Source organism: Odocoileus virginianus, chromosome 2 (assembly GCF_023699985.2).
Source record: "Odocoileus virginianus isolate 20LAN1187 ecotype Illinois chromosome 2, Ovbor_1.2, whole genome shotgun sequence".
Taxonomy (NCBI): domain Eukaryota; kingdom Metazoa; phylum Chordata; class Mammalia; order Artiodactyla; family Cervidae; genus Odocoileus; species Odocoileus virginianus.
In genome coordinates this window covers 29,337,896-29,363,807 of record NC_069675.1, presented here as the reverse complement: position 1 = coordinate 29,363,807, position 25,912 = coordinate 29,337,896, and the positions used below count along the sequence as shown (strand labels likewise).

The following is a 25,912-nucleotide window of genomic DNA, read 5'->3' as shown; positions in this document are numbered from 1 at the left end:
AATCGGTCCCTGGTACCAAAAAGGTTGGGGACCACTGATGTAACTAAAAGGTGTCTAAATGTAATCCTTTGTAGGGACTTTCCTGGTGGCTCAGTGGTCAAGAATCCACCCACCAGTGCAGGAGACACAGGTTCAAACCCTGGTCAAGGAACTAAGATCCCACATGCCGCGGGGGCAACTGAGCCTTGGGCGCTGCAACTAGAGAAAGGCCCGCAAGGAGCAAGAAGAGCCTGCATGCTGCAACTAAGACCCAACACAGCCAAAAATAAACAGTAAATGTAACGCATTCTACAACTACAGGAGACCGTCATTACTTCAACAGTCCCTCTTTAAAGCCCTTCTCCAAATGATGTGAACCTCACGGTCCTATAGGACATGAAGCACCTTCAGAAGTCCTGAGCCTAACTCTCCGATAACCAGGGCCCTGATTGCTCTGTGTGACTCTGGTTCTGGAACAGCCCACTTCACTCAGGCTTATCATAAAGCGGTTTCTCCGGGGACACAGAGAGTAGAGTGAGCCACCTATGATCTCTCTCACGCCGCTCTGCCAATATGTGGTGGAATAACTGGTCCAAGACTAGAGATGTACTACCTTCTATCACAAACTACTAGAAGCATTTGTGGGGAAAGAGAGGTGAATAGCCTATATGCTGTTTCTCATCTAACCCTCAACAAGACTGTTATAATTCACTCTTACATAACTGCTTCCATACAATGGGCCTTCTGACGTCTACACATGTTTTCGTGCGTGCTCAGTCCAACTCTTTGCGACCCCATGGACTGTAGCCCGCCAGGCCTCTCTGTCCACGTAATTTTTCAGGCAAGAATACTGGAGTGGGTTGCCATTTCCTCCTCCAGAGGATCTTCCTGACCCAGGGATCAAACCTGCATCTCCTGCATTGGCAGACAGGTTCTTTATCACAGTGACATCTGGGAAGCCCCTATACATGTTTTACAACCTTATGAAACAAATCTTTAGAATCCAGCTTTTCTCTATTACAAAATAATGTATGCAGCAGAGAACCTGAAGCCCATGCCTAAGCCTCACCAAAAACCCTGATTTCAGAATATTTAAGTCAACAGCAGACCAAAGTTTCAATATCTCTAGCCTGGATGAGCCTTTAAAAAACTCCCAGTTGTAACATTTTTGGTATTCTACAGCTGTGGGAATACCACTCAGTCTTTCTCTCTGCCTACTAACTTGCTCCTCGCCCTGGAAAAGCATAAAGTAGCTGTAGGCTACATACTGTGTCCTAAGGCTCAGATCCTTTTGTCACTGAGCTGGGAAGAAAACCGTCTTTCAGAACTGCCTTCAAACAAAACTCTTTCTCTTGTCCCTGCTCCTGTGTAGGGAAATTCAGTAGGACAAAACCCCCACCCCGACTCTGCAGTCTGCCTCATCAGTGACTGCTCGGCAATTCAGCTGAATTAAAAGAGTAGGACACCCCTTGACTTTCCAAGGCCTTGCTATTCAAAGTGTGGTCTAGGGACAGCTGTAGCAGGATCACCTGGGAGCAGAATCTAGGCCCCACCCCAGACCTACTGAACCAGAACCTGCAGTTTAACAAGGTGCTTCCCTGGTGGCTCAGATGGTAAAGAATCCGCCTGCAATGCCAGAGACCCAGGTTCAATCCCTGGATCAGAAAGATCCCCTGGAGAAGGGCATGGCAACCCACACCAGTATTCCTACCTGGAGAATTTCACGGACAGAGGAGCCTAGCGAGCTAAAGTCCATGGGGTCACAAAGAATCAGACATGACTTGAGTGACTACCACTTTCACCTCAGGTGAGTCACACGGATATTTACATTTGCGATGCACTGATCTAGGGGCTAACCTGGCACAGTTCAGCAGGGTGGTTGATAGCCACATGTTCCTATTAAAACTTAAATTACTGGGACTTCCCTCATGATCCAATGGATGGAAATCTGACTTCCAGTGCAAGAGACATGTGTTCAATCCCTGTTGGGGAACTGGGATTCCCCCACGCCACAATTAGAGAAAAGCATATGAGATGCAAAGAGGAGCCTGCGTGCTGCAACTAAGATCTGATGCAACCAAAAATAAAGTAAAAAATAAACTTAAATGACTTAAATAAAATCCAAAATTCAGTTCCTTACCTGAGCTAGCCATGTCTCAAGTACTCAGCAGCCCCACATGCTCGTGGATCCCCTACCGGACAGCAAACATGCAGAGCATTTTCATTCTCCTGGAAAGCTCCAGCGCACAGCACTGAACATAGGCTGTTTTTCAATCCACCTTTAGTAGTGAACTCAACACATTACGGTAGAAAAAAGCTGATACTCCGTTTTACTTTAGTCCCGCTCCTGAGTCTTACTTCTTTTACAAGAGGAAGCAATCAACCAGGTTCAGCCAAGCCCTGCTCTCTGATAAGCAAAACATCCTTTCCTAAAACGAGGAGCTCTAAGAGTATCAATCTAAAAAGTTTCCAAAGGCAATCTCCTTCATAACTACAAGAAGCATCAATTGCAAAGTAAACCGTTAGAGAAATAGGATCCAGCTTTCCCACTGGCTTTTAGAGCTTTGAAAAGGTTACCTTTATCTGAGCAAAAGCGACTATACTGACACCATTTCTTGGTGGTTCTCAAACTCTGGTGTGCACGCAAATCACTGGAGAAGTTTGTAATAACAAAGATTCCCAGGTCTGACCACCAGTTTCAGATTTGGTAAATCCAGGGTAGACGCAACCCATCCCCAACACTGATGGTGCTGATCCCGAGGCTACACTTTGAGCCACCGACCCAGGCTAACAAAAACAATGGGAAGACGGTAAGACTTAACACTTGCATGAACATTGTGCCGGGCAAGAGTGCAGAAGCCTGTGCAGAGAAAGCAGACTGACATCAAATGGGTCAGGACTGTGTGCCCTCAGCCTCTTTTCCAGAAAGATATATACCAGAGCATCCACGCAGAATAGGCCATGGACAAAACACCCAGTAAGAAATGGTTTCTGATTCTTAAGTCACCAATGTAGTCAAAATGAGGCCCTGAATAACTCTCCCTCACATCTCAAAGAGGCAGCCTCCATCTATTACCTATTAACTTCATAAATCTCTGAAAACCAGCTTCTAACCCCTTCCCTGCCCCCAAACAGTTAAACCAGAAATTTAAAGCCTACAGTGATTGCCTAATTGCCCAAACCACTAACGTCTTACTCTCCACTTTAACTGGCCTTTCCATAACACTTTATGTTTTAGCAACCTGTCTGCCTCAGAAATTTTCATCTGCTTCGGCCTCCATGGTTCATTTTTTATTTAACGAAACTCTCAGTCTCTTTAATGGGAGCTCCTCAGACTGTTTTTTCTCTTTCTGAGGGGGAAAAAAGATTATGACAGAAGTTATAAAGGGAGAAATGGACCCCTTCCTGGCACACAGGCTGAGATCTGCATTAAATAAGAATGAGAAGATTCTGCAAGTGATGTCATTGGTTGAGGGATCATGCTTGCTGCTCTCTTGGTATTAAGGCCTCCTTCTATAGGAGGACATCGTTTTTCTTTGTATCCTAAATAAGGAAAAAGGGAGACATAACTGAAATTCAACATCAGCCCACAAATTCTGTACCAGGGAACCTAACAAAAAGGTAGAATACCCCCTTCCATAGGCACAGGGTTGAAGGTAGTAGCATGTATACTGCATGCTCAGTCACTCACTTGAGTCTGACTCTTAAACCCCATGGACTGCAGCTCACCAGGCTCCTCTGTCCATGGGATTCTCCAGGAAAGAATACTGGAGTGGGTAGCCATTCCCTTCTCCAGGGGAATCTTCCTGATGCAGGGATCAAACTGGGTCTCCTGCATTTCAGGTAGATTCTTTACCACTAAGTTAGTAGGCCTAGTTGGTAGCATAAATCTTATCTAGAAATTGCTTGGCACTAGAATCAAGAGGGAACAAAAAGCACATGAGATCTTTTGACCAATCCCTGTTCTCACATTCTGAAATTTCCATCACGTTGCAGTTAAAAGGATGAAAAATGGTCTGGCCCAACAGGGAGACAACTTCAAGTCTGGCAGACCCCCTACAGTACCCTTAGCATCTCCTACTGTCGCAGCCTTCCCACAGATGTTCCCCAAAGAATCTACCTAAAGTGATTAACTCTCAAAGTTCAACTATCATCTTTAGGGGAATTATTTTAAAAGCTCTGGCCTATGTAAATCCATGGCTGATTCATGTCAATGTATGGCAAAAACCACTACAATATTGTAAAGTAATTAGCCTCCAACTAATAAAAATAAATGAAATAAATAAATAAATAAATAAAAGTTCTGGCCTTTGTCCTGACTTTTAGCCACTCTGTCTCCACTAGAAATTTTCGACAATGACCCCAACATTACTTCAACCTACTATGTGAATCAGATGGCCTCAGCATGCCTTCCAACCATTAATTCTATGATTACATCTAACCTTCACCCCAAACTGGCGCGCCTTCTGACCCATCCTCCTCTGCCAGTTGGCAATGGTATTCCGTCAGAGCAGTCCACGGGTTAATTTCAGGGTCAACTCTCAAGTCTTCCCTCACTCATCACGTCCCACAGAACGAATGAGACACAAGGATGAGTGCCCTGACACTTCCATATCCTTCATAAGTTTGTGGCTACGTGCAAAGGAGGCACTCAAAAAACAGATAAGCTAAACCGCATTTGTCAACCATAATTCCTAAATTTAAGCCCTTTCCATCTTAACAGCCACACACTTTATTTAATCCTATATAACTCTCCCTGGTACTATTCAAAGAGCCTGCAGTCTGGTCTCCTTTTCACCAGTCTTTCCCCATTTCAGTCATCTTCCACACAGCTACCAGTTATCTTTCCAAAAGCAATGTCACTCTCCCATTTGAAAACCTTTAGTGTCTATTCCATTTATTCAAAGTTCAAACTTCTTACTTGACATCCACAACTCTTCAGGATCAGGTCCAAATTATCCCTCCAACCATACTTCACCACTCTCTGTCATGTATCTGACCATGTCTTCATGTCAGCAGAGACTGTCTCCTTTGCCTGGAATACTACCATCCATCCTTTCCTCCCTATCCATTACTCCCCAATCTGAGTAACTTCTACTGTACCTGCCATTTCTTCTGTGAGCCCACTGATAAAACACTTGTCATCTTGTATTAATTTTAAGTACAACATTTGAATATTCTATTAAAGGGTTCTCCTTAAGGTGGAACTCTGCCTCATTCTATGGGGCCTGGCAGACTGTTCACAGGTGGCACATAACTGTCTGCTGAACGAAAGAGCTTACATAGCCAAAAGAATAAAATCTTTTCAAAGTTTTCACTACTTTGGGGAGGCTGTTATTTCAGCAGTGCAGTCACTGCTCTAAATATTTCTAGAACTCTCTTCTGCCATTTGGAATGGCCTTCTGAGCTTGTTTTCTCTCCAGAAAAGAAAATCAATCCCCTTACTTTAAACTCATGAAACATTTTCACCCCAAAACAGGAGAGCCAAGTGTGCAGGCTGCCATCCTCTACCCACCACATTTCATCACATGGATTTGTTCCAAATAATTTCTTGCCCTTTCAAACAAAGAAACAAAAAATGCCTTCAAAGGATTAAAAACCTGCCATCACTAACATCTTGCCAGAGGCTCTTAGAGACAAATTCAAAGGGAAATGCAGAAGTATTGCCAATGGTCATACTTAAGACGCTCAGTCTGTCTGACTCTTTGCGACCCCTTAGACTGTAGTTTGCCAGGCTCCTCTGTCCATGGGGATTCTTCAGGGAAGAACACTGGAGTGGATTGCCATGCCCTCCTCCAGGGCATCTTTCCAACCCAGGCCTCCCACACTGCAGGCGGCTTCTTTACCTTCTGAGCCACTGGGGAAGCCCTTGCCATAGTAGCACCACTGGAATAACAGTATCTCAAAAGGCTTCCATGTGATTGTGAAGACTTAAGTGTGTATGTTTAGGTACAGGTTTTATTTTTCACAAAACAATGCATTTCACCTTGCTGCATATTTGTTATATGAAATTTTTTAAAGTGTGTCTCGGTTTCTCCAAAGTAAAAAGGAGTCTAAGCTTCCCCATGCTCCCTTGAATGCCAAGATCATTGAAAACCAAGTTTAATGACTACTGAATCTATTTCCAAAGATGCAAGATTCTGCTTTGAGAACTTCATTAGCATATTCTTGAGGCAGAACCACACTACACAGAAAAGCAGCAACGCCCTTTTCCAAGAAAAGGGTCCCATCATTTAACAGACGGATGCCATAAATATGACAAAAGGAAAGGTCACTATTTTGCTTAATTCAACATGTCCTGAGCATCTTCTGGTGCTCTGCCCCACTCCAGGCAACCCAAGAAAAAGAGAAAAGGACACAGCCCTAGCACTCCAGCTTTCAAAATCATTTTCAGATGTCTTTCCAAAGCACTGAATCCATTCGTAACCATCTATCCTGGTGAAGTAGTTTACACGCATGACTCTATTCACACTTCAGAATTAATTGCGGGGGGTCGGGGGGAGGCAGATAAATCTCTTTATCCTCACATCATCCCTGTGGGAAAGGAGAAAGCTTGATCCTTCCCATCGCCGGGCTGGAAAACTGAGGGAGCAGCAGGAAAGCGATGGTCCTCACCTTTCCCTGCCCCTCCCGACCAGCACCAGAGGCGGAAGCCAAGATTTCTGACATCCCTGTCCAAGCCCGCTAGTTCAGTGAGAAGGAAGAATCAAACTCCAGCTCCTTCCCGCAGAAACGCACACCGACCAGACACCGCCCGGCCCCATCTCCTGGGAACTGCAGGTGGAAGCGCGGTAATGGTGGATATAGAAGGCGGAGGAGACAGGAGGGGCGCGCTCGCGTGCCCCCTCCGCCGTCTCCCTCTGTCCCGACAAGTCGCTGCCAAGGCAACCCGAGGCCGCAGGACCGGGGACCCCCTACTCCCCGCATACGACGGGTACCTTCGAGTACTCCTGAGCCAGCTTCTGGTACTTCCCCTGCAACTCTGCCGAGGCCATGGCCTCCCCCGCCCTGTCCAGGCCAGACTGCCCAGGCCACTCAGCCCCACCCCCCCGCCCCCAACCCCAGACACGCTGCCGGGTATGGCTCCACCAGCTCCAGCCCGCTCTGCCACCGCCGCCGCGCCTCCTCCTCCACTTCCGGGTTCGCCGGGTGAGAGGAAGGAGGAGTGGGGCCAGGGGTGGAGCGACCATCGGGGGCGGGGCGACGTCTGCCGTCACCGCCCCACCCTCCCGCGCCCGAGCACGTACAAGCGCAGAATCGCTGGCGCTCCTGGGCTCTGCCTTTAGGACCAGTGGCCGCCATCTTGACTCATGGTCCAAGATGGCGACCCAGAACAGGGAAGGAGAGCATTAAAAGGGGAAGAAAATGATAAGAGCCCACAGAATGGGCGGGGGACGGCGGAGAGGGGCGATGGTGCGAAGAATCGAGGACCGGAAGAAGAAACATTCTAAGCGCATCAAGAATTCTGGTCGAACACACCGTCCTCCCCTACTGGTTCCCATGGCAACCGCATGTCGTTTGATGGTTACATCTTTCAGAAGGTGCTCAGAGAGAAAGACCTCTGTATTCCGCTACCTGCTGTCCGGATATGGTAGCCCCGGACATGGCCTGCATTGTAAACTCTCCCCAGTTTTATAAAGCGCGCTTCTGTCACCCTGTTCTGCTCCAGACAAACCTTCTTTGTCTTATATTTTGACGTTGGGATGCCTTTGTGTCCATTCTCTACCCATTCCAACCGCCCAGCCCTGCCCCCAAACTGGCACTGCATCAGAGCGTTTTCTCAGAGAATTGGCTAAAAAGCTCTTAGGAAATTTCAGGGAATGATCCCTGCCACGCATGCAGATAGGGTGGACGTTAACGACATGTAACTGGACAATTGAAGCAAGTAATAGTCTGCCTGAAATACTTTATGCCGCTTTGCTCATTAAATATGTTCTGAGGATGTTTCATATGTTAGATATTCTAAGCATTGCATTTATTGCAACGTTGACATGTTCATAGAGGAATAAAAAATAAATTTAGGATACTTGTTTGCCATAAATTACAGCACCGCAGTTAAATAAAACTAATAACCTAGATCTGTATATATCTGCATGAATCTGTGTCTATCAACATAACAAAACACTGAAATGTAAAAAGCAAATTGCAGTATACTAGAGCATTTGAGGAATATAAAGCAACATTTGTGCTGCTCATGGACACATGAACGTGTACTAAAAATAGAGAAACAAGAACTGGAAGGATACACGTCTAATTCTGGCTTGTGATTGCCTCTAGTGAGAAAACGAAGAAAGGGGAATGAGAAAGAACAAAGAAGCATAAATTTTATTTTTATTTAATTTTTTCAAGTGACTGTGACTGGAAGTTAACATTTATTATCCAGGTAGTAGGGAAAGGGGTGTTAGTTATATTGTTATTTTAGAACGTTTGATATTTTTTCCATGATTAAAAAAACACCTCCTGTTTTCCTGTTTGACGTTTGACTATGAGTATGCCTGGAATTTTAAAGTGAAAGCATGAGCTGGTATATGCACTTTTCAGCCACTGTAATGTAAGAAAAGGATCACAAACTTTTTAAAATGTTGTTTACACTTTTCAGTTGGCTAACAGCCAAGCCGTACTATCCAGCAAACTTGCAGAATTTTAAAAATTATTATTATTAGTTTTCCATGGCACCACCAAGCGGCAGAATTAAATATTGTTAAGTGTATTTCTGTAGTTTGTAATGTAATGGAATTTTCAATTATTTAAAAATAAAATGCCATTGCAGAACTAACATTCCAAAGAAAGAATGTGCTACTGTGGTTAGAGAGCCTATGTACTGACCTGAGAAATTTATATTTCCACTGCTTAATCTAATTGTTCTGTCTGTTGCAAAAAATTGTTTCCAAATCCCAACTGCTAAATCAAACACATTTCAGAATCTCTTCCTCAAAAGACACCATTAAGTGAGTGAAAAGGCATTTGCAGTATATATATCCAACAAAGGTGTCCCTTATCCAGATATATAAAGAGCTCTTACAAATCAATAAGAAAAAAGACCAGCAACCAGATAGAAAAATGAGCAAGGGACTTCCAACGGGCACTTTACAAAGGAAAATACACAAACGGGCCATTAAACGTGCAAAGGGGTGTTAAGTTTCACTAGCAACCAGGAGGAAGTGAAATGAAAACCACAGTGAAATGCCATAAACACCCACACAAACGGCTAATATTTAAAAGATTGACAAGAGTGAAAAGTGACAAGTGAGAATATAAAATGAGAAACTGTCATAACATGTTGATAAGAGAGCTTTCCCTAGTGGTGCAATGGTTAGGAATCCATCTGCCAATGCAGGGGACATTGGTTAGCTCCCTGATCTGGGAAGATCCCTCATGCCATGAAGCAACTAATCCCGTGCACCAACTACTGAAGCCCATGCTCTAGGGCCTGTCAGCTGCAGCTACTGAGCCCATGAGCTGCAACTACTGAAGCCTGCGTGCCTTGAGCCTGTGCTGTACAAGATGAGAAGCCTCAGCCACGACAAGACTGCCTACCACAAGTGGAGAGTAGCCCCCACTCTCCACAACCAGAGAAAGCCCATGCACAGCAAGGAAGACCCAGCACAGCCAAAACTAAAAGAAAATGTTAAGTGTTGGTAGGAATATAACCTGGAAGAGTCACTTAGGAAAGAGCTTGGTATTATCCACTCACCTGAAAAGATACATATTTCAGGATCCAACAATTCTTCTCTTATGTATAGACTCAAAAAATGTGTGCATGTATTCACCAAGAAGATTCATAGCAGTGTTATTCATAATAGCCAAAAAAGCTTATCAACGAATAGATAGTTACTAGAAATAACTGTATATTTGTATCATGGAATACTAAACAGCAATGAAAAAAAGCTGAAATACAACTCCAATTAACTACTGGATGAATCTCAAAAAATAATACAGAACAAAAGAAAACAGATTCCCCCCAAAATATACTATAAAGCTCCATTTATATATCATTCAAAAAAATGGCAGAATTCAACTATAAGATTTAGGATACATGCCTAAGTATTAAAACTAGAAAGAAAATTAAGAAAGTGATCGCCATAAAAGTTAGGAGCTTTCTTATTTTCGGGTGGAAGAGGATGATAACTACTGGAAGAGACCATGAGATGGGCTTCGGGTAGTACTGGCAATGTTCTATTTATGTGTGATTGTTACACAGGTGTTAACTTTGTGTTAATTCCTCACGAGGTACAGTTTTGTTTTGTGCACCTTTTTTGTATGGATGTTACATTTCACAATAACAGAATTTTTAAATTTTTCTGTTAGCTCATGTGCTTACCAGTGATGGTTCTCAACTTGTAACCATGATATACTTGTAGGGAGTGGCATAAATGAAGGTCACTTGGAATTATTATAAACATGCAAACGCTGTGATGATCATCAAGGCATTTAACAGTATACTGTTTTAGGAATTTTTTTCAGTTGCAGGTGTCAGGAACTGACTCAAACTATCTTGGCTCCAAAGGAGTACTTTCCTAGAAGGATGTGTGGGTAGCTCAGAGAACAGTAGGAAGAAAACAGGAGCTGCAGAGCTCCAGTTCAGAGTTGTCGGCCATTAGTTAAGTGTTAGTGAATCAACAATGTATATTAAATAAGATGACTTTAAATAGAAACACACCTAAAACTAGGTTATATGTTGTTTGGTTGACAAAAGTTGGACCAGAGGCTGTCATGATCCTAACCCTGTATTTTCCCTAGGAGCAGTGCTATTCACTAATTCAGTGGATGTGATGATTTTATAGAATACAACTCTGCAAATAAAGGGAATCAATTGTGTATACATTGAGAACAGTGTGGATCTTCCTTTGGTCATATGGACAATGACCAGACATGACATTGGGTTACTTAGATGATATTGTCAGTCTCTGAGTAAACATCATTTCAGGGTACAGTAGAGTCATGTGTTCTCTGTCCTTGCATACAATGAAAATCAAGAACTTCCTTCAAACTTGAAAGCCCCACCCATTCTACTTCATAACCTACTGTGTGCAGCAGCTCTTAGAGTGACATTGGGAGCTCAGCTAGCCCCACTAGCAGCTCCCCATACAGAGAGCTAAGTAAAGATTTTCTCTGGCCTGGTTTCACATTCCTATGGCCAGTCACCAAACAAGATTATTGAGGTAATAGACAACAAAGAGTGTTTATATGAGTGGATATAAGGAAAGGATTAAAAAAAGAAGATTGTTATTCACTATTTTCTTCCCAAGCCAATCCACTGTCCACTGTTTCTTACCTCCACTGCTACCATCTCTTGTCTAGATGCCTCAAAAAGCCTTCCAACTGGTCACCCTTCTTCCATCCTTGTGCAGCTGCAATCTTTCCTCCACAGAGCACCCAGTGTGATGTTCTGAAGCATAACATTCTTATTAAAACCTTCAAGAACCCACAGAGCACTGGGAACAAAGTCCATATTCCTTACCATGCTACTAAGGCTTTACAAACTCTAGTTGCTGTGACCTCCCCACTTCATGTTCCAAAAGGGCAAATAGCCAAGCCTTGAGCCTTCCTAAGGTCTAGGCTCTAGAATCTGTACCTCACTGCTGCCACATTCTATTGATCAAAGCAAGTCGCATGGCCAGACCATCAATCTGATTGACTAGATTGAAGGGACTGAAGAAATACACTCTGCCTCTTGATAGAAGGAGGAGGAAGGTCAGTTGTAAAGAGCATGAACAAAGAGAAGCCTGATTCACTGAGGGCCTTATATTAGGACAGTCTGCCACCCCTCACCTCCTATACTACCCTTCTTTCTGTTCCTAAAACAGTCTTCAAAAGTTTGTACCTATTTTTTCCCTGTGGCAGAATTTCTCTGTAGGGAGAATTTAGAAGGCTAGATCTAGTTGGAAGAGGGAATTGAGTAGGAGACACAGAGAGATGAGTTTGGATAGTGAACTTGTAGTACTTATTTAGGATGGTTCAAGGGAGCTAAACCCCAAACACCACCAGCCCTTCCTTGGTGCTGCTGTTCACGATATTTAGCCTGGCCTTTCCCAGAACTGAGTACAGTTGCATCCTTCTCAACATTCAGGTGCTAGCCCACACATTGCCAATTCAGAGAGACATTCCTTGAGCATCTACTTAGATATTTCCCTTCCCCATCTCTCTCTGCTCTGTTTTATTGTCACCATAAAACTTATTGCCATTTGAAATCACCTGAGGCAAATCAGCAGCTTTCATAAAATCCTCCATATATCTCACCTTTTAGGACTTTAAGCAACTTCTCCAGAAGGGTTTGGAGGCCCTGTCTGTGCAGAACTAGTTGCAGACATAACATTCTAGATTAGACAGAAAAATGGCCTCTCAAAGATATCCATGTTCTAGTCTCTGGCACTTATATTGTTTGCATACCTTCAGTTACATAAATTAAGTTTACACATGAAATTAAGTTTGCTAATCAGCTTTCCAAAGAGATGGGAGCATGAAAAGGAATCAGCCCAACGTTGCTGGCTGTGAGGATGGAGAAAGATCCCACAAAGCCAAGGAATGCCGGTGGTGTCTAGAAGCTGGTGAAGGGAAGAAAAGGGATTCTCCCCTAGAGACCACAGCCTCCAAAAGGACCACAGCCCTGCCAAGAGGTTGAGTTTAGCTCAGTGATACCCCTTTCTGGCTAATAACCTCTGAAACTGTGAGATGACAAATTTGTGTTATTTTCAACCACTAAGTTTGGAGAAATTTAACACACCATTAACAGGAAACTAAATAACCTGCATAATTGAGGTAACTCACAGTGCTACACCCAGCTCCTTCCTTCTACTGTGACCCACGGTCATTGACCATCCATGGGTCAGAGTCATCCCACCCACTGTTTCCAGTTCCCAGCCACATGTTGTATATGACCAAGGCTACACTGCAGTATTGTGACAGGTAAGTCAGTGGTGCGTGAGAGCAGGCTCCTACTAGCTTGAGAGAGCCATTTGTTACATTTGCAGGAGTTGTGAAAAATAGTTATTGAACACAGCCATCACTGAAGATTAAACTATATGAGCGCTGAATAAGTTATATGACAAACATAAATACTCTAAATTCATCACTTTCTTATTTCACTATATTTGCTATATATAACTATTATCTGAGTTCTTGAAATGACTTACTTTTACTGTATCTATACAATACTATACAGTGATGTGCTATGCCTACCTTTGCAACTCTGCATTCAGTGACATCATGTTGGTAGCTTGAAACTGGCCATGATGGAGGCTTTACACTGTGGAAATAGGCAGATGCTGCAAATGCGGGCTCCCTCCACTCCACAGCTGGTTACAAGTCTGCCACCTGTGCACAGAACAGACAACACCTAACTTTGGAATGTCCCCTACAGCCTCAGGGCGCCCTTTTTATTTTTCACAACAAAGACTGTAAACATCCGGGTGAGGCAAGACCCAGGAACTACTGAGGGAAAACTCGTCTGCTGGGCTGCTGAGGTCTCACAGAGTCTGGTCTAATTCATCTTTATTTTCCTAATGCAGTGAGCACTCAAGAAATGACTCCTGGGGACTTCCCTGGTGGTCCAGTAGTTAAGAATCTGCCTTGCAATGCAGGGGATGTGCTTTCAGTCCCTGGTCAGGGAACTAAGATCCTATATGCCATAGAGCAACAAATCCCGCATGCTACAACTACCGAAGTCCATGCTCAAATAACTAGCACTCTCATTTTTTTCTATAATTAATAGATTATCATTGTTGGATAATTAACTTAAATCAATAGGATATGTTTCATAAACATTAGTAGCTACTATCATTACAATGTTAGTAGCTACTATTATTACTTTTAGCTCACAATCTAACCAAGTCCATTGATATGTCAATGTTCTTCTATATTAGGGATCTTTTTTCTTAAAGCCAGGGGAGCAAATTCTTATATTCGCATTTTGAATAGTACTTAATTATAAGAGTTTTTCTTACCTTAGCCTTTTAAAAAGTTTCTAACAATCAGAGCTGAGAAAGCTAAACAGTTACATGTAAAATGAAATTAGAACATTCCCTCATACCATACATAAAAATAAATTAAAATGGTTTAAAGATCTAAATGTAAGACATGACACCATGAAACTCCTAGAAGAGAACATAAGTGAAACAGTCTAACATAAATCATGGCAATATTTTCTTAGGTCAGTATACATAAAACTATAACTCATCCATAAAAACAGAATGAAATTCTACCTTTTGCAGTAATGTGGATAGACCTAAATAATATTCTGCTTAATGATATATGTCAGCGAAAGACAAATATAAGTGATATTACTCATATGTGAAATATAAAAACTAAAACAAATATATATACAAAATAGAAACAGAGTAACAGATATAGAAAACAAATTTATGGTTACCAATAGGGAGAGGGAAAAATGGAAGGAGAAATTAGGGGTATGGAATTAACAGATACAAACTATTATACATAAGATGGATAAGCAATAAAAATTTAATGTATAGAGCAGAGAATCTAAGATCATGGCATCCAGTCCCATCTGTAAACCACAGCGAATCTAAGATCATGGCGTTCGGTCCCATCACATCATGGCAAATAGATGGGGAAACAATGGAAAGAGTGAAAGATTTTATTTGGGGGGGGGGGGGTGCTCCAAAATCACTACAGATGGTGACTGCAGCCATGACATCAAAAGACGCTTGCTCCTTGGAAGAAAAGGTACGACCAACCTAGACAGCTTAGTAAAAAGCAGAGACATCACTTTGCCAGCAAAGGTCTGTCTAGTCGAAGCTTTGGCTTTTCCAGTAGTCATGTATGGATGTGAGAGTTGGACTTGAAAGAAAGCTGAGCGCTGAAGAATTGATGCTTTTGAACTGTGGTGTTGGAGAAGACTCTTGAGAGTCCCTCGGACAGCAGGGAGATCCAGCAAGTCAATGCTAAAGGAAATCAGTCCTGAATATTCATTGGAAGGGCTGATGCTGAAGCTGAAACTCCAATACTTTGGCCACCTGATGCAAAGAACTGACTCATTTGAAAAGACCCTGATGCAGGGAAAGATTGAAGGCAGGAGAAGGGAAAACAGAGGATGAGATAGTTGGATGGCGTCAACAACTAGACGGACATGAGTTTGAATAAGCTCTTGGAGCTGGTGATGGACAGAGAAGCCTGGCGTGCTGCAGTCCATGGGGTCGCAGACTCGGACACGGCTGAGCGACTGAACTGAACTGAACTGACGCCCTATTAATTATTCTAGCCGAGAAGGGGTGCTGGCTCTACAGAAAGGTCCTTTCTGCCTGGTATAATCTCGTGTTGCCAGCAGGGGGCGCGCCCTCACCGAATTTGTTTAGAAAAGATAAAAATCAGAGGACAGTCCGAGTGAGCTGGTTGTGAGTCTTTCCACACGAACCACACCGTTTGTAGTTGTTTAGGCACGTCTCTAGTGACCTCATCCCACTACACCTGATTCTTTTTGAGGAAACAATTAGCCAGTTTGAACAGAACAGGCAAAGCAAATTAGTAACTGGAAAAGTACTAAGTCATTCTGCAGAACGCGTTGGGACGTCCGGTATGCCCTTGCGGCTTAGAGTTAGGGTGTGGACCCTTCCTCCTCACCTGATGGCTGGGAAAGGAGACAAGTCACCCCTCTGCACGGGGCGCAGCCCCTCCTTTGTTCTGGGTAGGCTGGGCGGGCAGAGCGGGCACAAAGCTGGCCTTCGAGGACAGGGCTTCCGTGGAAAGACGGGGGGCCTCTCTGGCAGCCCCCCGAGCCAGGAGATGCAGCCGTAAGACGCCTCTGTGCTGGAGGCGGTGCCGTGGGTTCTACAAACCCCGGAAGCAGAGTCTCCCCCACATCCTGGGCGCTGCCGTTCCTTCCAGCCACGTTCCAAGAGACCCGTGGCTTCAAGGCCGCGTTCCTGCCCCTTGTGCAAGGCCCCAGAGGACAAGGGACCTGAGGGAGAGGATGAGAAAAGGAGGGCTGACTCTCTCTCAACTGCAGGCCTTCCCAACACAGCCATCAGCAGAGGGGTGTCCCCAGTGAGAAGAGGAATCCGTGTCGGAATTATGGTCACCATTCACTTATACCTTATTCACTTATACCTCCATGGGTTCATTGAGGGGGTTTCCCAAGTGGCAGTAGTGGTAAAGAATCTGCCTGCCAGTGCAGGAAATGGAAGAGACACAGGTTCAATCCCTGGGTCGGGAAGAGCCCCTGGAACAGGAAATGGCAACCCACTCCAGTTCACTGATATCAGTGGGGGTGGTGTGTGCCAGGCACTGGGACAGGTGTTGGAAGTACCTCAAAGAGTCCGCCAACAGCCATCTCCTGGAGGAGGCAGATCATAAAATCATAAGGATACAGCATAAGCTCTTCAGTTCAGTTCAGTCGTTCAGTTGTGTCTGACTCTTTGTGACCCCGTGGACTGCAGCATGCCAGAGCTCTGTCCATCATCAACTCCAGGAGTTTACTCAAACTCATGGCCATTGAGTCGGTGATGCCATCCAACCATTTCAGCCTCTGTTGTCCCCTTCCCTCCCACCTTCAATTTTTCCCAGCATCAGGGTCTTTTCAAATGAGTCAGTTCTTCGCATCTGGTGGCCAAAGTATTGGAGTTTCAGCATCAGTCCTTCCAGTGAACACCCAGGACTGATCTCCTTTAGGATAGACTGGTTGGATCTCCTTGCAGTCCAAGGGACTCTCAAAGAGTCTTCTCCAACACCACAGTTCAAAAGCATCAATTCTTAGCACTCAGCTTTCCTTATAGTCCAACTCTCACATCCATACATGACTACTGGAAAAACGATAGCTTTGACTAGATGGACCTTTGTTGTCTCTGCTTTTTAATATGCTGTCTAGGTTGGTCATAACTTTTCCTCCAAGGAGCAAGTGTCTTTTAATTTCATGGTTACAGTCACCATCTGCAGTGATTTTGGAGCCCCCCAAAATAAAGTCTGTCACTGTTTCCACTGTTTCCCCATCTATTTGCCATGAAGTGATGGGACCAGAAGTCATGATCTTAGTTTTCTAAATGTTGAGTTTTAAGCCACAAGTATTATACAATGAGGCTCTGAACTAATACAGAGGAAACGAATCTAGACCTTTTGTGAATGGAGATAAGGAAAGTACTGAGATTAGGGAAGGTTTACAGAAGAGGTGGGCATTTGGAGATTCAGTCAGCCAAAAAATGCTTACTAAGGGTCTCGTGTGTCAGACACTGTTTTGGGCACTGGAACGCATGAGGAAAGAAATGGTCCCAAACCCACACTCTTGTAGAAGTGGCATTGTGGTGGGAGACGCAGAGCATGTGTAAACATTAGTGAACATAATCAGTATCTACAAGTTAGAATGGAAGGAACACAGGGCAGCTGGGGAGGGGGTGGAGTTTATGGTGAGGGGGTCAGGTGAGCTTCCCTGAGAAAGCGAGATCTGAGCAAGGACTTCCAGAAGAGCAGGAATAAGGCCCTCTTCCCCTGGGTCTCTGCGGGGAGTGTTCCGAGCACTGGGAGCAGGCAGGGCCAGTCCCTGGAAGTGAGCGTGTCCTGGAAGGCGAGGAGGCCCATGTGCCCAGCGCAAAGTGGAGGGACTTGGAGAAGGAATCAGTTTCCAGGGGGGCTTGCAGGCAGTGGTGACAAGTTTGGCTTTTACTCTGAGAGAAATGGGTCACCGTTGGAGCAATGGTGTGCTGGTAAATTGAGTCTCAAAAAAAGAAACGCTTTTTTTTTTTTTAGTTCAGTTCAGTTCAGTCGCTCAGTCGTGTCCGACTCTTTGCGACCCCATGAATAGCAGCACGCCAGGCGTCCCTGTCCATCACCAACTCCCGGAGTTCACTCAAACTCATGTCCATCGAGTCGGTGATGCCATCCAGCCATCTCATCCTCTGTCGTCCCCTTCTCCTCCTGCCCCCAATCCCTCCCAGCATCAAGGTCTTTTCCAATGAGTCAACTCTTCGCATGAGGTGGCCAAAGTATTGGAGGTTCAGCTTCAGCATCAGTCCTTCCAATGAACACCCAGGGCTGATTTCCCTTAGGGTGGACTGGTTGGATCTCCTTGCAGCATCAGCCAATTTCTGTGGTATAAATACTCCCACCGTGGCTTATTCTCAGCTACCAATGTGACACCACTGAACACAGTAGAGAAGGCATGTGAGGGTGGCTTCTCACCAGCTGGGACCAGCTCTTCTAGCCCACCATTGCTTTGGAGGGTTTTGAGAAAAGTGTGACATGATTTGACTTGTGTCTTAACAAAGTCACTCCGGCTGCTGTGTTGAGAGCAATCATGGGAGGGTGGGAGGGCAAAGGAAAAAGCGGGGGGCCACATTGGAAGCTAGTACCAAGGCCAAGCTGAGAGGACAGCAGAGACTGTGAGTCCTGGACAGATGGTGGGTGTATTCTGAAGGAGGTATATTGAAATCCACCTGGTTTCTTGGTGGACTGGAAGTGGGGTGCGAGAGAAAGAAAGCAAAACAGGATGGCGCTGAGGTTTAGTGGAAGGTTTGGGGTAATGAGAGGAAAGGCATTCCCACAGGGAACAACCTGTGAGAGTCATGTTGTAAGCACATGTTGTATTTGGGGGAAGAAATAAAAAAGGAAGGGGTGTGGTTAGTGAGCCAGTTATACGCACAGAGGCTGTGTTTGGGGCTGGACAGAAGAGTGCCCCCCACCAGAGAGAGCCAGGACTCAGGCTGTAGCCAGGGCAGAGCCCCTAACGGGATTTTAGCAGAGAAGTATGTGCCTAGGTTCATAATAAGAAGAAATAACTAAAGAATCCAGAGGCAGTGAGACCAGTTAGGAGGCTGCAGCATTGATCAGCACAGCAGAGAGCTGGCATCTCACCTGGACAGTGATGGTGAGGCTGGAGGGAGGAGGAGTGGAAAGGAGGGAGGAGGAGGGGAGAGGAGGGAGGGGGAGGGGAGAGGAGGGAGGACCCAAGCGCCGGCTCCAAAGCCATCCTTGCACGTGGACCACAGAGCACCGTGGGCATGTCATACCTGTTTGTTCAGTAAGTGAACTGATCAGCCGATTGACATGAGTCTTATCTTTACAAACCTCCTCCCATTCCCCCACTCATCTCCCAATCAAAGATATCTTTTCCAGAGGACAAATGAATTTATTATATTAGAAATGTAGCTTCAATGCACATGCCTCTCTGAGGGGGTTGGGAAATTCTCAGTGTCAATCCAAGGGGTGACTGCATGGGTACTCCTTAGGCCGTACAAGGCAGGTTGCACACTCAACTGGGTGTGTGTCCATACCTATGGGTTGGCCATGATTCACTCCACCACATAATTGACAGAACACAGAGCCCTTCCTTAGACCAAGCCCTTGTTTCCAGAAGAGAAAAGAGGCCGGGAGTATTGGGTGAGGATGGAATGTGTAGACAAGACACGAGGGACTATAACTTTACCCGTTTGTTTGCTGTTGAAAATTCACATGGCCAGGGTTATCTGTAACATCCACATCTTTCACCTGACGTCACACCTTAGATAAGGTGTGTGTGATGGGAGGAGAAAGGACAGGTCAGGACTTGGTGGTTGACTCAGCAACACAAGACAAACTGGCCTGAAACTTCTGAAAGTTGCGCCTTAACAAGGCTGTGTAGGGTCATCCCAAGGCATCATTCTTTTCATAGCACTGTAAAAGCCCCGTCATCAGCAATCTGGTCCAGCTATCTGGGAGGAAGCTGACTTTTCCATCCTTCAAATCTCTTCCCACCCCACAGATAGCTTCTCCTCCATGCACAGGGCACACGCATATCCCTTCCACAAGGCACGTACCCCTTCCACAACATGTGCAGCTACAGACCTGTAGACTGTTCTGGACGGATCAGCAGCCCAAAGCCCGCCTACTCCACAGAACCAGTGATTACTTTCTCAGTGACAGTCGGGGGTTGTTTTTTATTCTAGTAAGCTTTGTTTTCGTAGTTAGCCTGCAAGTGTGAGTTCAGAGCTGGACTCCCAGAAGCTCTCGGGGGTATTTACTCTTCTCAATGACCTGCACCCCAGGAAGGAAAGAGTGGGTGCCACCTTTCACGCTCAGACTGTGAGGAATGTATCCACCTGTCTCTACTAGAGTTGGTTTCTCCGAAGAGGACCAGAAGAGTGTGCATGTGTGTGTGTGTGTGTTTCTGTGTGCACACATGCCTGAATGTATGTGTGTGTCTATTTTTGAGAGAATAAACATATTGTTGTTTTTGTTGTCATTTCATCGCTAAGTTATGTCTGACTCTTTGTGATCCCATGGACTGTAGCCTGCCAGGCTCTACTGACTATGGGATTTCCCGGGAAGGATACTGAAGTGGGTTGCCATTTCCTACTCCAGCGGATCTTCCCAACCCAGGGATCCAACCTGTGTCCCCTATTTGGCAGGTGGATTCTGCACCACTGAGCCACCTAGGAAGCCCATAAACATGTTAGTACCTATATTATTAATTATTATTAACTATGTTATTAACTATTAATAACTATGTTACTCTAACTATGTTAGATTCCCATTGGGCACCAAGAACTTAATACTCTCATTAAATCTTCACAACCCAGTGAGGAAAATGTTATTATAGAACCTCTGATGAATAAATCTGTTACAAGCTAGTCTTGGGAATGACATAAGACTTTCTGATGCATTTTCTCTTTGGAGATGTTTGAAGATTTTTACAGCAAGGTCAATTTTTTTCCCACTTAACCACTTTTATAGGACTACACTGACTGTAATTCAGGCTAAGTTATGCATGATTACCAAGTTTAATAAGAAAAACAATAATGTATTTCAGGATTTCAACATTTTTAATGAGTGGTAGTATTATTTGTGAACAGTTCTAAGTCAAGTGATTTTATTAAATGAAAATGCTCACTTAAGTAACTGTTAGATCATGAAGAATAAATCTTGAGCCAAAAGCAAAATAATAATAATATTCATGACAAATGGGTATTCAGTGTTCTTTGATAAGTTGCTCTAAACATTTCCTGAAGGACAAAAGTTGTTAAGTGCCTCAGTTGCCATACTGATAGTCCGAGAAGTAAAGAGACTTGCTCAAGGTCACACAAGCTCAATCTCTGGATGCCCTTTGTCTGCCTCTGGCTGGACAGAGAAAGTAATGAGTGAAATACAGGTGTCTCTGCACTCCATGTGGGCACAAGCTGGGGGCTGGGATCCTTTCCATTCAGGTTGGAAATCCCCAGGAAACAGTCATCATAAACCAATCATAGGCCAAAAGCAAAAGAGGATACATCTTTCAAAAGAAGATGCTATTCCAGAGCTCACACTGGTGACATTACTGACTGATCCTTACTTCCTTTCTGGACCTGAGAGCATTTCAAAACAAAGGGTTTTCTAAGAATGAAGATTCCAAAATGTACCTGGAAAAGAGCCCCGGACAGTCATGGGGTGGTCATCAGGCAAACATCACTCACCCCATCCTCAGAAATGATGACACCTTTGCCTGCATTTGGGTTCTGTCGTCCTGGCAATGTCATCTCTAAACAGGTCTCCTTCCAGACACCCCGAAAGAAGATGGCCAAAGGGTGGGGTCAGAAGTTTTGATCAAGATATAGCTCAGCCTGAAGTGCAAGGTGGTTAGGATTTATCTGGGGAAAAGGTAAAGATTTTCACTGCCCTGAAAAAAATGCTTAAATTTGTTGGTTTTATATCCGTTTTCACTCCTATAAGGTTCGAAGAAGCAGGCATAGCCCCTGGCATAGTCCTACCCACAGAGGAGGCAATCAAGCCACAGCTGTGATTAGATGGAATGAAGTGACATGACTTTAAGGATGTCATAACATTTTTTTCCTCAATTGTTTTTACAGGTGAGGAAACAGACCCAGAAAGGTTAAATTACTTGCCCAAAGCAGCTTAACCACCCAGCCCAGTCCCAGAGCTTCTGAGCATCACCTGGTGCAGAAGATCCCACTGTCCTGCAGTATACACAGGGGTCTCCTCACCTCTCTCTGCCCAGGCCAGGCTGCATAGGAGACACTGCCTCTCTGTGTCTCCCTCTTGGCACGAGACGAAATCAGGTGGTCCCATTCTTCCTGTTCCACTCTGCCAAGTTTATCTGAACATATTTCCTCTCCACAAAGCCAGCTCGCCAATTATCTGCTCCAGTTAAGGCGTGTGAGATGTGGTTAATTCAGTCACTCCAGTGGGGTGACCAGGGCGAACAGTGGGCTGGCCATGCTGGCTGCAAGTCCCCCGATGCCCCTGGCCGTGCTGCTTCCCCTGGCATTCTTCCTACCCCCAGATGGCCTCTGCGGTTTCTTCCTCTCCCCGTTCCTTCCTTTCTGAGTCCCTGGAGTTCCAGAACTGTGCCTTGCCCTGGCTTCTCCCCTATCAATGGACAGTTCTGTCCTAATTTTGTGTCCTCTGACAAACTAACATGTGTAGAGTTGTCAGTGGTAAATAGCATGGTAATACTTAAAGTATTACCATAAAAAATTTTAATACTTAAAGTATCTCACAAATAAGTAACTCTCAAATGACATTGCACAGGAGGCATCTTCTGTACTTATGCCCAAAGCCAGCCTTGTGACCAATGAATGTAAAATTCATGCCTGCTTTGCTTTGACATACAAACCCCAAACACTCAGCTCTCTAAGGCCAGTCCTTTCTGCCTCTTAGCATGAAAACAAAGAAGGCAGACAAAGGCTGAGTGTGTATTCGTCTGATCAGTTAGGACAATGGACACAAGGTCAAGTTCCTCCCTTTTATGAAATAAATACTATGACCCTGAGATGAAATGTGTAAGGTAATATAACCTACCTATACACATGCAGTGCTGGCCTCAGTCACTCAGTCGTGTATGACTCTTTGCGACCCCATGGACTGTAGCCCACCAGGCAGGCTCCTCTGTCCATGGTATTTTCTCGGCAAGAATACTGGAGTGGGTTACCACTTCCTCCTCCAGGGAATCTCCTCCAGGGTTCTTCCGGGGATCGAACCCTCATCTCCTGCATTGGCAGGCAGATTCTGCACCACTGAACTACCTAGGAAGCCCCCATCTACATCAGCCCCTACCTTCACAAAAATAAGATCAACATATTGCCTTGACTGGAAAGATTCAAAGGTGAAATAAGACAGAGACCATTTCTAATAAGGTAATACATATTTCAATATGGAAACGCTTGGGCCCAACTATCTTAGAAGATAAGATGAAGGAGTCAAATGTAATTATTCATATATTCACCATGAATGCTGCTGCTGCTGCTGCTAAGTGGCTTCAGTCGTGTCCGACTCTGTGCGATCCCATAGACGGCAGCCCACCAGGCTCCTCTGTCCCTGGGATTCTCCAGCCAAGAACACTGGAGTGGGTTGCCATTTCCTTCTCCAATGCATGAAAGTGAAAAGTGAAAGTGAAGTCGCTCAGTCATGTCCGACTCTTTGCGACCCTATGGACTGCAGCCTACCAGGCTCCTCCGTCCATGGGATTTTCCAGGCAAGAGTGCTGGAGTGGGTTGCCATTGCCTTCTCCATCACCATGAATGGGACAACTGTAAATGTAAATCAATACAATTGTTTCATGTTGCATACAGTTAGTGCTGTGAATAAATACTAGTAAACTTCCAAAAACCAAAGTACCAGATTACTTTGCTTCATGTGGCAGCTGCATTCTTGGAAAATTAAGTGTCTCTGAAACCATGCAAATATACATTTTACTTATGGGTAAAATGTAGTTAAGTTTGAGGCACAGGTAATTATAAACATTGTTATTATTTTAAATCTACATGAGCATCTGCGACAGGACATCTCATGGCTCTTATCTACTATTTTATTGTATTTACAAGTAGTGTCATTTATTGTGACAACAACAACAAAATACAACCACCCCCCAAAAAATTCCCAAATGCTCCTAGGGGTAGTACTGTGCCCTTCACTCAATAGCAATTTATTCCATTGGCAATTACAACTAGCCTCTACTAACAGAGTCAAGAGAGAATAGTTAAACAAGATAGGGGTTTGCTTTTCTCTCAGGTAAAACAAATCTGGAAGCAGGCAGTCTTGGGCTGATTTTTTCCAAGTCTCCTATTTTTCTTTTCCAGCATTCCTAGTACTTGATTTCCATCCTTAAGTTCATGGTCACAGAATGGCTGCTGGAGCCCCAGCTAGTGTATCTATGATCTAGTTAAGATGAAGAAAGAAGGGAGAAAGTCAGGAAGAGCAAAATCATGTAGTAAATGAATAAGGCTCCTTTAGAAGTGTTTCTAGAAGTCTCTCCCAACAACTACCTTTATAACTCATTAGCTATCCCTGTCCTCAAAGCAGGCCTACAAATGTAAGTAGGTACTTTGCTGTCTCTAATAATAATGAGTTCCATAGTGAAGAAGCAGGAGTGAATGGACATTGGGTAGGCAGCCAGTCATCTCTACCATATCATTTGACCCACTGATAACATCCAGAGATCCTGCCAAAACCCCAAATGTAGATTCAAGACACAGGTGCTAAGAAGGGCATGCAGTCTTTTGGGTTGCTTAGCTCAGGACCTCAAGCTTCTGTGGGCTTCAATATTTGTATGCTATTCCCTTCAAGAGAGCAGTGTGGTGCTTCATCACAGTGATCTATTCTGACTAGATCCTGGCACTGAACAAATCTGGGTCAGCAGACAGATCTGAAAAGGGGTTCAAAACTCAAAATCTGCCTTAGTGTCTACGTGAGAATCCAAGATGACAATGGTTGAGCTTCTCACATCTGGCATTAGCCATTCAAACACATGTGTGTGTTTTCCAGACTTTGGGCCAGCCCCTCTAGATTTTCCTAGGGGAGTTCTGTTCAGGCTCACAAACATGCACTGCATCTACTCATTTTTCCTGCTGTGTGACAGGGATGCAAGATAAAACCAACAAAGGTGCTTCCGTGAAAAGCTTATACTCTGGTGTAGGGGGGATGAGGCAGGGAAGGAAGGCTAGGGGGAGCAGAGAGTGTTGAAGTGGTCCATGCTGTGGAAAGGCATGTACTGGGTATTGTGTGTCTGCAGCAGCCAGCACCATGCCATTCCCAGTGGGTGCTCCATAAATAGTTACGGGTACTTCCCAGGTGGTCCAGTGGCTAAGACTCCACGCTACCAATGCAGGGTGAACTGGTTCGATCCCTGGTGAGGGAACTAGATCCCACTTGCTGCAATTAAAAAGATCCTGCTCCAGGGCAGCCAAATAAATAATAATAGTAATAATAAAAATAGCTAGTTGCATTTTTAATTTAAAATTTTTCTCCATGCTGCTTGGAGAGGAATCTGTTCTCTTCTGAGACTTCCTGGGCTGAGGAGTTATTCATCACAGCTGAGTTGCTTTGTTTTCCCTTCCACTTCATTCAGTCAGCTATGTCCTAGAAAAAGTTCCCAAAACATAGCTTAATTTTTCAAACTTGCAGAAAGCCTTCTTGGTTGAAGCCATGCCAAAGCTTTTTGAACTGGGAAATATCAGTGATATGCAAAGATAATAAAAATAATCTCTGTAGTTGAAAATTCCTAATTCTTCCATAGCCTCAGAATCCCTCCAGAGGGCAATTTGGCAACAATTTTCAAAGTTTTAATAAAACATTCATATCTTTTGACTCAGCAATTCTAAGAACTTAAACCAAGAAAATAATGAAGGATATAGAGGAAGATCCAAAAATAAGGGTGTTTGTTAGAGTTTGGGTCCATTGTTGTGAAAGACGATAGATGTGGTTGTTTCCAATGTTTTCTAACCAATAATAGGAGATCAATGAATAAATATAGTGAATTTCATACAACACATTATAGCCACTTGAAATGATTCATTTAACAATTGTGTATTGATTACCTGTTGTATGCCAGTCACTATTGTAGATAGAAGGACAGAAGTGAATAAACCAGACAATGTGGATCTCAACATTCTGGTAATGTGCCATGATTGTATTTATTAACATGAAAATACATTGCTAAATTGAAAAGGCAGTATAGCACATGGGACTCTACTCAATGTTATGTGCCAGCCTGGATGCAAGGGGAGTTTGGGGGAGAGTG

General features: G+C 44.3%; 1 protein-coding gene across 1 annotated transcript in view; it reads right to left on the bottom strand.

Moving 5' to 3' along the window:
• Positions 1-7,028, bottom strand: part of PPP1R21 (protein phosphatase 1 regulatory subunit 21) — a 63,829-nt gene extending 56,801 nt beyond the window's left edge. Inside the window, exon 1 of the mRNA XM_020894135.2 lies at positions 6,918-7,028. Within this exon, the coding sequence (XP_020749794.1) occupies positions 6,918-6,974 (57 nt within the window). The 5' untranslated portion in view covers positions 6,975-7,028. The remainder of the gene's footprint in view (positions 1-6,917) is intronic.
• Positions 7,029-25,912: the final 18,884 nt, after the last annotated feature.